The 15,490-nt window shown below is 41.5% G+C and overlaps 1 protein-coding gene across 3 annotated transcripts; it reads left to right on the plus strand.

Annotated features, from left to right (window-relative positions):
* The first annotated feature begins 322 nt into the window (after positions 1 to 322).
* KBTBD3 (kelch repeat and BTB domain containing 3) lies at positions 323 to 9,263 on the plus strand. Of its 3 annotated transcripts, XM_060234871.1 has the most exons (4): positions 323 to 454; positions 1,594 to 1,688; positions 5,926 to 6,173; positions 7,629 to 9,263. In XM_060234871.1, the coding sequence occupies exons 3-4, from the start codon at positions 5,950 to 5,952 to the stop codon at positions 9,229 to 9,231; spliced, it is 1,827 nt and encodes a 608-aa protein (XP_060090854.1). In that variant the 5' UTR covers positions 323 to 454; positions 1,594 to 1,688; positions 5,926 to 5,949; the 3' UTR covers positions 9,232 to 9,263. The 3 variants fall into 3 exon arrangements, with proteins under 3 accessions (XP_060090854.1, XP_060090852.1, XP_060090853.1); XM_060234869.1 differs by lacking the exon at positions 1,594 to 1,688 and having other exon boundaries at positions 415 to 454; XM_060234870.1 differs by lacking the exons at positions 323 to 454; positions 1,594 to 1,688 and adding an exon at positions 2,208 to 2,288.
* The last annotated feature ends 6,227 nt before the right edge of the window (positions 9,264 to 15,490 follow it).

Genomic DNA, 15,490 nt, shown 5'->3' on the forward strand with positions numbered 1-15,490 from the left:
GCACCTTTAAGACCGACAAAGTTTTATTCAGAACGTAAGCTTTCCTATGAATAAAACTTTGTTCGTCTTAAAAGTGCAACTTGACTCCTTCTTTGTTCTAACCAACACGGCTGCCCACTTGGATCTATCTGCGGGGCAGGAAAGGGGCGGCTCTATCACCTAAATTTTCCGTGCCCTCTCCTATTTCTTGCCCCGCATTCTCACTCGGAAGCCGGAAGTACTGCTTTGGTGCAACTTGAGCTCAGGACCCTTTGGAGAACCGTCCTGAAGCCTGACAGCACCGTCTACCGTTACAAAAGACCGGGAAGGCGGGTTCTAAAACTGGAATGACACGCAGTTCTACCAATCCGAAAGCAGTTCCTTCGACAGGCAGGGAAAGGAGCCAATGATTAAAAAACGGCGCTTTTCTGTGGTGGTATTGCGGTTGTTCACTGGGAGATGGTAGAAGATACTGGTGAGTGGCTTTTGGGGTGCAATAAGGAGAAACGGCGTAATTGTTTAATAGCGAGTTGTTCGCTACGTTTGGGTGTTAAATTCGCCAGGGAAACTGTCAGAACTATGTTCTTCATTAGACGGGGTTGCGTCAGGGCGGACCCATAGAACGGATCTTGTGGGAAGAGCATCTTTCTCGGTACCGAGCATGCGCTTATTTGTGAGCATGCGCAAACAGCAGCTGACGCTCCAATCATAGAAGTTCCTGTACATTTCATTAGGTAGATAACTCATTGCGCGGTTGTTAAAACCGTATGTGTGTGTGTGACCCAGAGCGTAAGATATAGAAGGAGCATGAAAACGCAAGGCCAGAATTTTCTAGGACTCCCAAGTCTTTGTTATCTTATCTCGTATTACTGTTGTCTCAGAGTGTTGTTGGTCCCACTGAATTCAATGGAGCGCAGGCCTCAGATTCAGAAGGAGCTCAGCTTCTGAATCTTTCTGAGGGTTCCCCCTCCTCCCCACCTACCTTGTCCATTGAATAGTAGGTGCAGCTGCACAACAATCCCTGGATTAGGAGAGCGGGCAGCCAGCCCGCCACCAGGAGCTTTATAACACCCCCAGCAGCCCTCATTAACCCCTGGAGAAGCCCGTGCCACCCTTTCTCCACGTATGTGATTTGGGGAGGCTGGTGGCTTGCTGGCCTTTTGAGTGGTGGGGCAGCCCAGGAGAGCCCCAGGCGAGTGAGGCCTGCTTGGGCTGGCTGGATCTCTACCCAGCCCAAGCAGGCCTCTCTTGCCCGGGGCTCTCTTTTCTTGCATCGGGTTGCTTTTGGCTGGGGAGGCAGCATGTGCTAATACGTTGTGCTAATGAGCTCCGTCACCTATTTTTCTACAAAACGACCCCTGATAGAGCGAATTCCCAAACAAATATATATGCAGTTGTATTATTATTAGGCTGATCCCCACACACACACACAAACCTGGCTCACTAATTTAATGGGGATTACTCTGAAGGAAGTGGGTTCTCTTTTGGAATGATGTGAATACTCCATATAATGAACTAATTGGGTGTTGAATACTGTAGTGACTAGACTAGGTATATTGGTGCAAATTGATCTCTCGGGATTCCCCTCCGCCCTCTTTACGTCATTCTTTATAGTGCATCATTTGTTGCCACTACCTGTGATCATTTGCCAGGCCCCCTTCTCCAAACAACCTTGCAGAACCCCAGGAGGGGTGCATCCAGGAGAACAGGTATCCATATTTACAAACCCACAGAAGTTCCAGCCCCTCTCTTCTGCTTTTATCCACTCTGTCACCCTTCACCCAACATCCTGTCTGTTGAATAAATTTGCTTTGTCCAGCATTATAGAATATACTTGGCATGGAGCACCCGCAACAAAGAAGGGGAGAGAAAATCAATCTTTTGTTTAAAGCAGGTTACCCGCATGAAAGTGCATCAGATTTCTAACAGAATATATTGGGCATAAACAACAACAAAAAGAGGAGAGAAAAATCAATATATATATATATTTAAAGCAGACTACCACATGAAAGTGTAACAGATCTAAAGTGTTCAGTACTTATGTCCATTATGTCCTTGTAGTTATGGGCCATTGGATGGAGTGCTGTGAGACCTTCAGCACGTACCTTAGCACATTTAGAGGGAAATAATCTATACTAATTTCAGAAGAACTTGCTTCTGAGTAAGTACTTTGAATTGTAGATATACATCCAAGTCCTTTCTCAGCTATGGGGTTTCTGAGAAGTCTTGCGAAGTTAAAGATGGACAACTGAAGCCAGGACTGCCAAGAGGAGAGGACTAGGAGTACATTTTGGGGCCCACTGAGTTGGGTGAGTCTTGATGCATGCTGCTTTCTATCTGTTTTCTCTGTATCTATCTGTTAGTCTTTAAGGTAGTACAAAGCTTCTTTTGTTTTTCTCTGCCACAGGCAAAGATCTTTCATTGTAGAGGTAGAATCATGTTCACTGCAATGGGACTCATCTAACATCCTAGGTGGCATATTAGGAACCAGCTGAAGTTTCTGAACGCTTTTCAGAGATGGCTTCACAGTAATGGAGTCTGGATATTACTAGAGTGTGGATTCCTGTGATTAGATTGTGCTTCTTTCTAGGTGTGACCTCAGCTCATAAAGCATAACTGAAGTTAGGAAAACTAATCTATGTTAAAGCTGGATCTATCAATGCATTCAAACTGTAAACCCAACTTTTAAGAAGGTATCCACCCAGTTCAGTCCCTTATCTTTGGTCAGGCTCCTCACCCATCAGTAAAGCCACCATTTTATTTGGATTCAGATTCAATGGATTAGCCTCCATCTGTCCCAGCACTGATGCCAAGCACCTCTTCGCAAGGTCTGTTGCCTTGAAAGCAGATACAGAACAGTGTAAGCAGTTTTAAATGTACAGCTATAATTATAATACCAATACAGATATAATGCACTTTCTGTACAACAACAGCAACAGCCATTACAAAAATGTTCTACTCATCCGTTGGTTTCTGTTACCAAAATATATGTTTTGCAAAAATGAGATGAAGTGTAGGGATGGCTGGATCTTGGAAACGAAGTAAGGTCAGCCCTAGTTAGTATCTGGATGGGACAACACCAGGGAATATCAGGGTTGCTATGCAGAGGCAGGGAATGTCAAAGCACTTCTGAATGTCTCTTGCCTTGAAAACCCCACAGGGTCACTGTAAGTCTGCAACTTCATGGCAAAATGTGTGTAGATAAATAGGCAGAACCACGTTGTGTGTATATATACAGTGTGTGTGTATAGATAGATAGGTGTGTGTGTGTGTATACATATACACATCATATGTATACAGAAACCACATCATTTTGCTTTTATTAATGAAACTGTTTGGCGACTGCGCTTGCTCTGGGGAAAGATAGAAATCAAATGGTCAGCTAAGGCCAAAATTGACAGTGGCAGCAGCACAAGAATGAACCCGATCCGGAGTGTAGGGGTGGGGGGCACAAACTCCATATATGAAAGTGAAGCAGCAGGAGATGAATTTGTTCAAAGTTAAGTTGGCATTAAACTATTAAAATTCATGGGATTAAACTATTTAGGAAGGGTCTCCACAATTCTAGGAAAGCTTCAGGTGCCGGCTCTTGCCCCAACCCCCAGTTAACCATTCACTGCTGAATGTTTGCTTTTGTGAGCAAATCTTCCCAATACCTTCTTTTCAAGGTTTTCTTTTTGCCTCATTGGATTACTCTAGCCAGTGTGAGTTTGAGCAATTAGGCAACGTCTCTTGCAGAGCTGAGACTCCATCTCTGCAATGACAGTAGGACTTCAGCAGTTCCTGCCGGTTCCCCTGCTGTTTCTCAAAGTAATTCCAAAACATTAAAGAACCCTTTCAAGACCACATGTGCCCCTTTTGTTTTATAAAAGTAACATTAGCATATATTATTGATAAATGCCAGCTTTTGTGCATTCCTGTCTCTCAACAGTGATGTTGCAACTGGGAAGTGGTAACTGAATATTCATTATCCCTGTTACTCATAGAGATTTTCACTGTAATTTCTCCCCCTTTTCTTTCACAAAGCAAAGATTGCATGAGCTCTGGGCCATCCCAGTGCAAAAGGTATAGTGTAAGTGTGCATTGCCTGGAACTCCACGCCCCCTTGGGAAGTCCTAAAGGTGACCCGTCATGCTAGGAGCTGGCACATTCCTGCACACCCCACACAGCAGTCTTTGAATTGTACCCTCTATATACTGAAAGCAAGATTTTGTTCTTGTATGAAGAGAGAATATCGATATGGGTGATTCTATAATTAATATGCGATACATCATTATAATGTTGAAAAAGTGTTATAGCGAAGACTAAGAAGCAAAAGGGAATATGTATTTAATGCAGGAGCATGCAACCATAATGTTTTATTAACGTACGTTCTGCATTTCTGCTTAACTGTGGAAAATATGTTTGTTACAATTTGACTTGGCATTTTGTCTTTATTTTCCATAAATCCGCTATTTTTTCTGTACCATACCACACTTTTTTCTGCCATCATCTTTTCCTTCCATTCTCATCTCTCTGTTCCCCTTTCTCATCCTTCCTTCAGTCTTTCCCCCTTTTGTCTCCCCCATCTCTACCCTTTTCCTCTGATTTCAGCAGCAATAGCACAGAAAGCTTTTTGATCTCCCAGACATTCATATAGTGAGAAAGTCTCAGACTCAGGTGGGTTATGCAGCATGACTAGCTGTAAACAGGCGATAAAGACTGGCCCAATTCTTCAATGTCCTCTGAAGTCAATAAGAATAAGGAGTTCTCTTATTACTGTCCCTGGGGCGGGAGGAGGTAATACTATTTCCAGGGCCTTTTTTCAGCAGGAATGCAGTTCTGGCTGGCTTGGTGTCAGGGGGTGTGGCCTAATATGCAAATGAGTCCCTGCTGGGCTTTTCTGTTTCTATTGCATTTTTAAAAAATGTAATTCACTTTGACCTTCAGTGAGAAAGGTGGACTACAAATGGAGAAGATAAGTAAATAACCAAAATATTGGCATTCTCCCATCCCTTCTACTTTTGATGGGCTTGGGCAGGCCTTAGGTACTTTCACAAAGAAATGGGAAAGGGCCACAAAGAATGGCTGCTTGGAATTTCCCCAGGGGTCCTCCAATAAGCAGGGTGGGAGGTGCTGTCGGCACAATGGCCTCTTTTATTCAGGACTCATTTACGGTACAATCCTATGCAGAGTTACTCCACTGTTTCCTAAATCACTGGGTTTGAACTGTGCATACAATTACACTGTTAGTGGAATAGGTAGCTTCTTGGCTTTTCACAAAATAATGTGTTAATTAGCTTAGTCAATAAACCAGCCAGCCAGCAGATACCCTGATCTCTGACAAGTTCCTGGTAAAATTACACAATAGAATAAAATATACTAAAATAATAAGTTATTAAAATATTAGGGAGATAAAGGACAACTGGAAGGTGATGCAGAGCTGCCTTACAAGGCCATGCTAGTTACTGTGAAACACATTAATCCCAAAACAGCATGGAGAGTAAAGCATAGCCCTAGGGATGATACCCTGCACTGTTCCTCAGGTTGCCAGCTGTAGTACCTGGAGATTTTGGGGATGGAGCCTGGGGAGGGCAGCATTTTAGGGAGGGGCTTCAGCAGGGTATAATGCCACAGAGTCCATCCTCTTAAGCAGCCATTTTTTCCAGGGGAAGTGATCTTGGTTGTCTGGAGATCAGTTGTAATAGTGGGAGACCTCCCAGTGCCACCTGAAGGCTGGAAACCATAACTGTACCACTTGGGTAGGGAATTTATATTCCTATTAGTAGTGGAGATCCATATGCCCTCTTCTGTCTTAGGCCACTAGTTGTTCAAAATACCTCTCAGTCACAGTTGTTATTTGCATGTCAAACTCATGAAATGGATTTTTCCCCCAATTGCAATGAATTAATTTAAGAACATCATCTCTGTGGTGTCAGTAACTTTGTAAAATTTCGCCCCCCTCAGCAATAAGAATAGAGTGAAGTGGCCATGGCCAACTGGCATGATTCCATTAGTGCTCCAACTTGCAATGGGATCTCGACACCTGAAAAGAAAACCAGCTCCTTGGTAGCAGAAGGCCACGGGCAGCAAATCTTAAAGGTCCTGCAAAGCTTCAGAGATCAAAATGTCTTTTTCGACTTCAAAATACTTGTGAAAGACGAAATAATCTCATGTCATCGTTGTGTACTAGCGGCAAGCAGTGACTTTTTCAGGTAAATCGGTTTGTAAAATGGCACTCATCCATGTGGATATTTTTAGAGTATTACCAGGCGAAAAATGTAGCTGGGTCATGCACATTTAGGCATAACATTTTGAAATGATTTTTGTTTAATATTTGACCTCTAAAAGTGGAAGAATAGTGTGTATTTTTATAGATAAAACCTTAGTAAAATCCAGTCAGCTGTGAAAGCATTGTTATCATTACCTCTTTAAGTAGGTGATATTCAATATCATGACCCCAAACCGGTAACCATTCACCATTAGACATATGTAAAAAAATTCCAGATGGAGATTCACATTCCCATCTGCGTTGAAAGCTACATCTTCTGGGCTAGTTCAATATTGCTTTGTTAATGGGCTTTCAGTAACAGAAAGTAACAGGTGATATATCTGCTCTTCTCTTTTACTTGCTTTAAAAATTATGTAGTTTAGACCTTACTTTTCTTCTGCTGTGAAATTCAAAGCAACATATATAGGATTCCATAAGGTTTCCCATCTGGGCTTAGATTAGACCTATACTTGCTTAGCTTCACAAAGATGATTGTTTCAGATGTCTTCGGATTATATTGTGAAGAAGTTTAAATGCAACCTATACCTGAAAATGCATCCTTTTAGCATCTCCGTAACTAGCCCACTGATATTCTACAACCTTATGACCAGAAAAAAGATCTGTGAAGACAGTTCCATGAGTCCAAAAAACTTTATGCTAGTTTTTTTAAAGGAAGATCCAGTGGGCATTTTTAAAGCTGTCCTTGTGGGCTTTTTTTTAAGAAGGAGAAGCTGTAGCTCTGTAACAGAGCATCTGCTTTGCATGCAGAAGATCCCAGGTTCAACCCCCATTATTTCCAAGTAAAATGAGCAGATAGAAAGGGATAGGTAAGAGACCACAACCTGCGGTTCTGGAAAGCTGCTGCCCATCAGTGTAGACAATACTGACTTTGACTGTCTTGTGCGTTTATTAAATCACCATCCTGTGCTGCATGGCAAACTGTCTAGAAACTAAAGGGAATTTCAAATGTAGGATGGGATGGGAAGGCTGTTCAAAGAAAAAATAACTGTATTCTGCTGGACATATATATGTGTCTTTGAGAGAACTCAAGGAGCTCTTTGGATTCTGACCTGTGACTTGGTTTTTGTAGACAATGACATGATCCTGTATTAAATTTCAAAATGATGAAGCCTCATTTTATTATACAGAACTAATTAAAACTGGTGAAAACTTGTTAGCGATGAAACATTAGCTGTTCTTTTAATACCGTGTTTGCATTGAAGTCGTTTAGTATTCATTCACTGACCTAGTAATTCACCTTGTATTGTCCTCTACCTTACAAAGCAACAAATACAATCTAGTGTAATTTTTTTATTGTCATCTTTCCCTCTGTGCGGAGACAGCACAGATATTGGAGATTATTTATTGTGTGTTGATCTTCTCTGTTTTTTAACTGCAGAGCCATGTTTGAAGTTAACATGAAAGAAAGAGACAATGGGAGCGTTACTATTAGTAATTTATCACCCACAGCAGTGAAGGCTTTTCTAGATTATGCCTATACTGGAAGGACGGAGATAACAAATGACAATGTAGAAATGCTCTTTCAACTCTCATCTTTCCTCCAAGTTTCTCTTCTTTCGAAAGCTTGCAGTGACTTTCTGATTAAGAGCATTGATCTTGTCAACTGCTTGCAACTGTTGTCCATATCTGAAAGTTATGGTTCCATTCAGTTGTTCAACCATGCACTAGGGTTTGCTCAGCGCCATTTTTCCTTGCTGCTTCAAACAAATGATTTCTTGGAAATGAATTCTGAGATATTGCAAAAATGTCTGGAAGCTGATGAGCTGAATGTCCCAGATGAGGAACATGTGTTGAATGCTGTCCTTCGGTGGACAAAACATAATTTAGAAACTAGACAGAGGCACCTTCCCTGTTTGATGAAAGTGGTAAGATTACATCAGTTGTCTGAGGAGGTGTTGCAGGACTTCTTGCTTTCTGAGGAACAGCTGCTTAAAAGCACCAGCTGCCTAGCAAATGTCCAGGAGGCAATCAAATGTGTGCAAACCTTCAGTGGGTTGTTTCCAGATGCTCGGCCATCAACAACAGAGAAGTACATACTAGTTCACAAAACTGAGGAAAACAGTGTATTTCGACATACGTTTTGCTATAACATTCAAATCGATAAATGGAAAGAATTGATGCAGGCACACATAATGGATCTCCCAGGATCAAGTTTATCTAGTTATGGTGAAAAAATATTTATAACTGGAGGATGCAAAGGGAAATGTTGCCGGACGATAAGACTGCATATTGGCGAAACGTTTCATGATGCCACCAACCAAACTTGGTGTTACTGTCCAGCAAGTGACAGCATCTCATTAGTCTCTCCAATGAAAAAGCCAAGAACAATGCATGCATCTGTTGTGACCCTAAATCAGTTGTTTGTGATAGGGGGAAAGACGAGGGCATCTCAGGGAATGAAAAGCCTTTTGGATGTGGAAGCATACAGTCCTCTTTCTAGAAAATGGAAATCTGTGAGTCCTTTACCAAGAGGCATATATTACCCAGAAGCAAGTGCATGTCAGAGTATAATTTATGTACTTGGCTCTGAAGTAGAAATTACTGATGCTTTTAATCCATCTCTTGATTGTTTCTTCAAGTATAACGCTGCAACTGATCAGTGGTCTGAGCTGGTAGCGGAATTTGGGCAGTTCTTTCATGCAACGTTAATCAAGGCGGTTCCAGTGAACTGCACGTTGTACATTTGTGACCTTTCTACCTACAAAGTTTATAGCTTTTGTCCAGATACTTGTGTCTGGAAAGGGGAAGGCTCTTTTGAATGTGCTGGTTTTAATGCAGGAGCAGTTGGAATAGAAGATAAAATTTATATCCTTGGTGGTGATTACGCTCCTGATGAAATCACTGATGAGGTACAAGTCTACCACAGCAGTAGGTCTGAGTGGGAAGAAGTTTCATCCATGCCAAGAGCTTTAACTGAATTTTATTGTCAGGTGATTTGGTTTAATAAATACAGGGACCCATGGTCATTTTCAGGAGTATAAGGGTTCCGTTTATTAATTATGTTCAACTTCACAATACTATTTCTTTATTATTATTATTATTTATTTAATTAGATTTGTGTCCTGCCCTCCCCTTATGGACTCAGGATGGCTAACAACATTTTAAAATCAACAATTCAGCTTAAAAATAAGACAATATAATAAAACAGCAATTTACAGACTATAGGCTAGTTATCCAAGATTTGTTTATCATCGCTACTATTGTTACATTTTTAATTTGAATGGCACTGTAAATTGGGGCCACAATCTCCCCAGGATTGGTTTCCTCTAGTCTACATTCAGTTCAGTGGTAGAGCAAAGCTTGTAGATTGCATCCATATTCAGAATATATTCAAATATCTCACTCAGGACCAAATCGTGTTAGTTGCTGATTTCATTAAAGAAATCATAGGTTGGATTCAAAGGTTTCACTAATGGTAGAGCCCTAGTCCAGCACATGAACCTTATCTCTGGTCACCTCAGTTTGGCTCAGTTCTTCAGGCTCCTTTCCTGAAAATAGTGGTTGTGACAATGGTACATGTCCCACATTTGGCCACAGTGAATACAGAAGCAAAGGGATGGATTAAACAGAAATTCAGAAAGCAGCAATTTAACTTTGCTCTTAAAATTGTTGATTCCTGGATATTAACATGCCAGCATAGAAATGATGGATATCTCTGACTAATTCAGTGTCGTGCATGTAGTATTGTTCACAAATTATTTTCACTGAATTAGAACAGAATGCTTTGAATTAAAATACGCTGGCCAAAGCAGTTTGGGGGTGGAGCTGTGTAATCCTTTTTATGTAATAAGGAGCTTTCAGATTTTAATCACTGTCAGATTCTTGGCTCAAGTAGTTGGAATTTGCTCCTATGAATAGAGCTATCCACAGTAATAACAAGATTTTAGCTCTCCATGTTGTCTACTAAAACATCTTATTTTTTCCTCTCTATGGTGAGGCTGTGGAAAGAGTTTTTTTTCTTAATGTTGATAATTATGACATTCAGGGGACAGAGTTCTTTTTCTTAAAACAATGTAGATTGGGGGAGGGGGGACAAATGTATATCCTTGGCTTCAAAGTACCTTTTTTTAAAAGACCAAGAGCATGAAAGAAAATTCAGTTGACTTGGTGCTACAATGAAAAATGATTCATGGAATCAAGTTCTATAAAACCTGTTGATTATACTGAAACCACTACATAAGTCAGAAAGAAGTAGTTAATGAATAATTAACAGTTACATGGCTGGAGTCTCTAATAATCAGCTATACTTTTGGTGATTACTTTTAGTAAATTTCATCACCACCAAGCACTAGTTTATTTATGCCTTAACTATTGCCATTATTCCAATGAAGGATGTATTTTATGTGCATGTTTACTTGGATGTAACACTTATTGAAGTTAGGATTTACTGAGTAAACAGATGTAGGATTGCTTTGCCGCATGGAAGGCAAAGTGAAGGCATGAGAAGTTTGTGAAAGACGACACAATGAGGTTAAGAAGTTACTTTCCCACAGATGTCAGTAAGCATTCTTCCTTACTGGCTTGATAGTCTAAATCAGCGGTCCCCAACCACCCGGACCGGTACGGGTCCGTGGCCCATCAGCAACCAGGCCGCCAGCTGAGCTCCCCCCCGCCACAGTGCCCCACAGCCTCCCCCCCCCCGCCTCCTCCTCCTCCCTCTGTGTTTATTATGTTAAACCGGGGAAAGCGCTTTCCCGACTCTTTAAAAGCTCATCTCCCTCCCCCGCAGCAGCAGGAGAAAAGGCAGCAGCGGTGAGCGACCGTTGAACAAGCCGCGCTGCCCTTGCCTCCAGAGGCAAAGGCAGTGCCGCTTGTTTAGCAGATCGCTTACTGCTGCTGCCACAGTGGTGGTGGGGAGGCGAGCTTTTAAAGAGCTGGAAAGATGCTTCCCCTGGCTTAACATAATGAACACGGAGGGAGGAGGAGGAGGAGGTGGGGGGGGGCAGCGGGGTGGTGGCCAAATTCAGTTCCCCCACTCTGTGGTTTCCCCACCCTGCCGGTCCCTGGTGCCAAAAAGGTTGGGGACCACTGGTCTAAATAACACAGAGCTGGGATTGCTTCAAGACCCAAGACTTCTGATCACTGGTTTCTTTTTTATACAATCCAGCTCTTCTCCTGGTTGAAATTTATTTGCACTAATACAGCACTTCGTTTGGATGAACAAATGAAATGCATAGGGAGTGGCTGTGGTTTGGTGGTAGAAAACAAGAATGGCCTGTAGAAAATCCCATGATCAGTTCCTGGCATTTCCAGCCACAGGATCAGGTAGCACGTAATGGGAAAGATCGGTTTGCCCATTGGAACAGCCAAAATTGAGCTTGATAGACCAGGAATCTGAGTCAATATGAGGCAGCTTCTTAGTTCTTTAAGGCTCTATCCTTAAGTATACTTTTAGGGGCACAATAAGCTCTATTAATTTATTTCTGAGCAAAGTTAGATAGGACCAGGCTGTAAGAGCTCAAGTATAAAGTGCAAATAAGCATTCTATTACAGACCTAAAAAGTAGCCATAAGAACCTGATTTTCAAGAATAAGTATTATCTAGCAGTCTCACTTTGGTTATATTTTCAAGTAGTTTGAAAAAAAATCATCCTTGCAACAAGATTATGTAATCATACTAAAACAGTTAGTATATACAGATATTGTGTTATCTATAAAGCTAAAATATAGCATGACGTGATGAGCATTAATACAATGTATACAATTTCCTCTAATCAGTTATTAATTTCCTGACTAATTTATAATGAATGATGATTCTTTAGTATAATAGAAAGTATTTCTATAGTAATCACAAATGTAATGTCAAAATGTAGTATTTCATGCCATTGTTTTTGCACAATGTAGGTTATTTTCTGTGTCGAAGAACCATTATGTCTACAGGAAGTAGAATTGGAATAGTCAATCAGATTCTTGTTTTAACCCATGTGATTCTGTTGGCATAGCATTAGTATGATCTTGATGGTCAGGTGTCTTACAAATACTTCATTTTATTATTTGGAAATATAGAATCTTTGACTAATAGATTTAGATAAAGAATGATACAGTAATGCATGTTGAAACAGAAGGTACAGCTATACTATCATTTTTCTGTTATTTGAAATGTGATGAATCGTTATACCTTCCAATAAAGAACATTTGAGGTTGTGTTCTAATGGCCAGAGGTCACCAATAAAAAAAATCCAGTACTCATATATAAGGTTGCACTGATTTCCACCTCTCCCCCCACCCTTGAGACTTGAGAGAGCCTCCACAGTGCCAGTATTCAGTACTGGTAGATATGACCCCTTCCGATCAGCTGTTTTTAAATATGTTGATTTTAAAAGGCATTCCACTAAACAGAGCTTCCACTTGAAATGCTGAAGATCTACTGCCAGTTAGGAATAACCTCACATTTTTGATTGGCTGCACCTCCCACAGCAACTGTTCTATGGTTGCACACACTACCCTGTGTCAGAATTCCAAAAATGCCTGCAGATGGAAAAAAGTTGGGGATCCTTGCATTATGCCCTTCTCAAAGCTACATTTCTCATGGGTTATTGATTGATTGGAGGCTATGGCAGGCTTAACACTGATTTACTTAGTGCTAATGCAATCTGAGAATGCATGGATCATTTCATCCAAATTTTGAGAAACTTCCATTGGTGTTTTGCTTAAAAGCCAGCATAGTCACGGTGGGCAAAAAACTGGCATATTGAACATATGAAGCTGCCTTATACTGAATCAGACCCTCAGTCCATCGAAGTCAGTTTTGTCTACTCAGACTGGCAGCGGCTCTCCAGGGTCTCAAGCTGAGGTTTTTCACACCTATTTGCCTGGACCTTTTTTAGTTGGAGATGCCAGGGATTGAACCTGGGACATTCTGTTTACCAAGCAGATGCTCTACCACTGAGCCACCGTCCCTCCCCAATAATATTATCAGGATTATTTTTATAATACTTACACCTGTGCAAAAAACAACTGCAGAATTTTAAAACTAGTATGTTAAGAAGATGCTGTTCAAGATTTCCCTTACGTTCATAAACAAGTACAAGCTGATAGCAGTGATGTCACCGGGGCTTTTTTTGAGCAGGGACACACAGGAACGCAATTCCGGCTGGCTTGGTGTCAGGGTGTGTGGCTTAATATGCAAATGAGTCCCTGCTGGGCTTTTCTACAACCCCCCCTGCACGAATCAATGGTGATGTTGGGGTGTGTCCTAATATGCAAATGAGTTCCTGCTGGGCTTTTTCAACAAAAAAAGTGCTGGATGTCACAAAGTTGGTGCTCTGTAAGGCTCATTGTGCTTAAAAAACACTGACAGCAGTAATATTAATGCTGGAATGTTGATTATTTTACGTAATGAAAGAAAGTTGTATTTGAACTAGTGTGAGATAGACAATCTGTATCTCATACTGAAGAATCATCTTCCCCTTTAATTTTGCTTTTTATAATGAAAAAGAAAAGCTGCAAACCTACGTAGACTTGCTTCTGAATAAATAGGATTAGATTCAAGCTGTAACAGTGATTCTAAAGACAGCTATGTGGAGGTAAAGTTCTACTGAAATCAGCGGGATTGAAAGTTTTGGGTATTAACATTTTGGTGGCACTTCCTGTTCTGTGAAGCATGATACGGATCTTATGTTCCTTTTCAATTCTGGAAGTGTCACATGACAGCAAAAGCCTTGATCAAGCTAGCTAAAGAGCATTAGGACTGAGTGCAAGTTTATACTTTACGCATCAAGAATGTGTGCTCTGTATACACCAGTGTTTGGAGCAGTATCACCATAAAGTATGAAGTAGCAGGTGTGTGTTAAGCACTCTCTGTTCATGCACATGGGGGAGGGGAAGCTGGTTGGGTGATATCCACTAGTTAAAAACGTGTCTTGGTTTATGCTTCCTTTATAGCTGTGAGCACTGAGCAGAGACTTTAACCTGTTTCCCACCCAAACCCAACAGCACAATATTCACTCACTTCACTTGCAGTATAGATCTTTCAACATTGGAACAATATGATCTCTGAATCCAGCTCCTGTCAGTAGCCTGGATGCAAAGTCCCATTTCTGTTGACTCTCTCCTAATCACAGTAGGAAAAATTGGTAGGAAATATTATTTTATCTACCACAAAGATATTTTTTAAAACTTTATAGCTACTATGCAATTTGTATGGACAAGCTGCAGTTGGGACCTACCCCTTTGCAGACTCTGGGCATGGGTAAGCACAGAGAAGGAACCATGTCTGTTGCCAATTGTGTGGTTTTGGTACAGGGCAGGGCCCTGCAGCATGAGGGCCCCCTGAATAGGGCTCGCAGCATGCTGGCAGGGCTGCAGGCAGTTCTGCCCTTCCCCTATTTAAATTGCCACTGCTGAGACCTCTTCCAAGTTTTCAGTTTTTCCTCCCACCCTCCCTAGTTTTGTTCTTATGGGGTAAGTTACCAGAGCTATTTTGAGCAGAAATGCCATTCCGGCTGGCTTGGCATTGGGGTGTGTGTCCTAATATACAAAAATGAGTTCCTGCTGGGCTTTTTCTACAAAAAAAGCCCTGCAAGTTACTATTTTTGTTTCATTTTATTGTCACAGTTTGGGCATCGGTACAGATCTTTTTGGCTGGGGAGGTGGTGCCTACATTCCATGTTCTGGGGACTCCCTTAAGAGGTCTTGGGGTGGAGCTAATTCAATGGCATGCCCATCTCAGGGGCTGTCAGCGGAGCTCTCACCACCAGGTAGCAAGGGAAACCATGCAGTGGTCAGTGTCCACATGGCTCCTAGGGTTTGCCACACCTCAGTTTCATCATCCCCAGCAGATGGCTGGATGTAAGGTTACCAGGCAGCAGGGGGTCACCCACATCAGGATCCATCCCTGTGCTGCACCAATGCTGCTGCGGTGTGGTCAATAAAGGTGTGGCCTCTTTGTTTCTTCAACAAATCTGGTAGTTTTGTTGTGCCATTTCTCACCGGTGTTCCCCTTGTCCCACAAAGGTTTCTATTAAACGTGAAGAAAGGACTGTCCATCACCATTTTAAGCTTGTTCACATAACAGATTAGAAGTTCAGGAGAACTTTAAAGACTAAATTTATTCCAGCATGAGCTTTCATGAGGCAGACCTCATTTCTTAGATGTTTATGAGCAGGGTATCTGGAGATTTTATAATGAAAATCATGGGGCAGGGGTGGAGAGAGGAAGAGTTGGCTTCATTTGAATCTTGTCATAAATCTTTCAGGTGTGATTCCCTATGTAAAGAGCAGGAACATATTTGGTTGGAACA

Source organism: Heteronotia binoei, chromosome 3 (genome assembly GCF_032191835.1).
Source record: "Heteronotia binoei isolate CCM8104 ecotype False Entrance Well chromosome 3, APGP_CSIRO_Hbin_v1, whole genome shotgun sequence".
Classification (NCBI taxonomy): domain Eukaryota; kingdom Metazoa; phylum Chordata; class Lepidosauria; order Squamata; family Gekkonidae; genus Heteronotia; species Heteronotia binoei.

Coding starts and splice junctions, on each gene's coding strand:
- KBTBD3 (XM_060234871.1), top strand. CDS start 5,950: ATGGCCAACTGGCATGATTCCATTAGTGCTCCAACTTGCAATGGGATC. Junction 6,174..7,628: donor GCAAGCAGTGACTTTTTCAG/GTAAATCGGTTT, acceptor TTTTAACTGCAG/AGCCATGTTTGAAGTTAACA.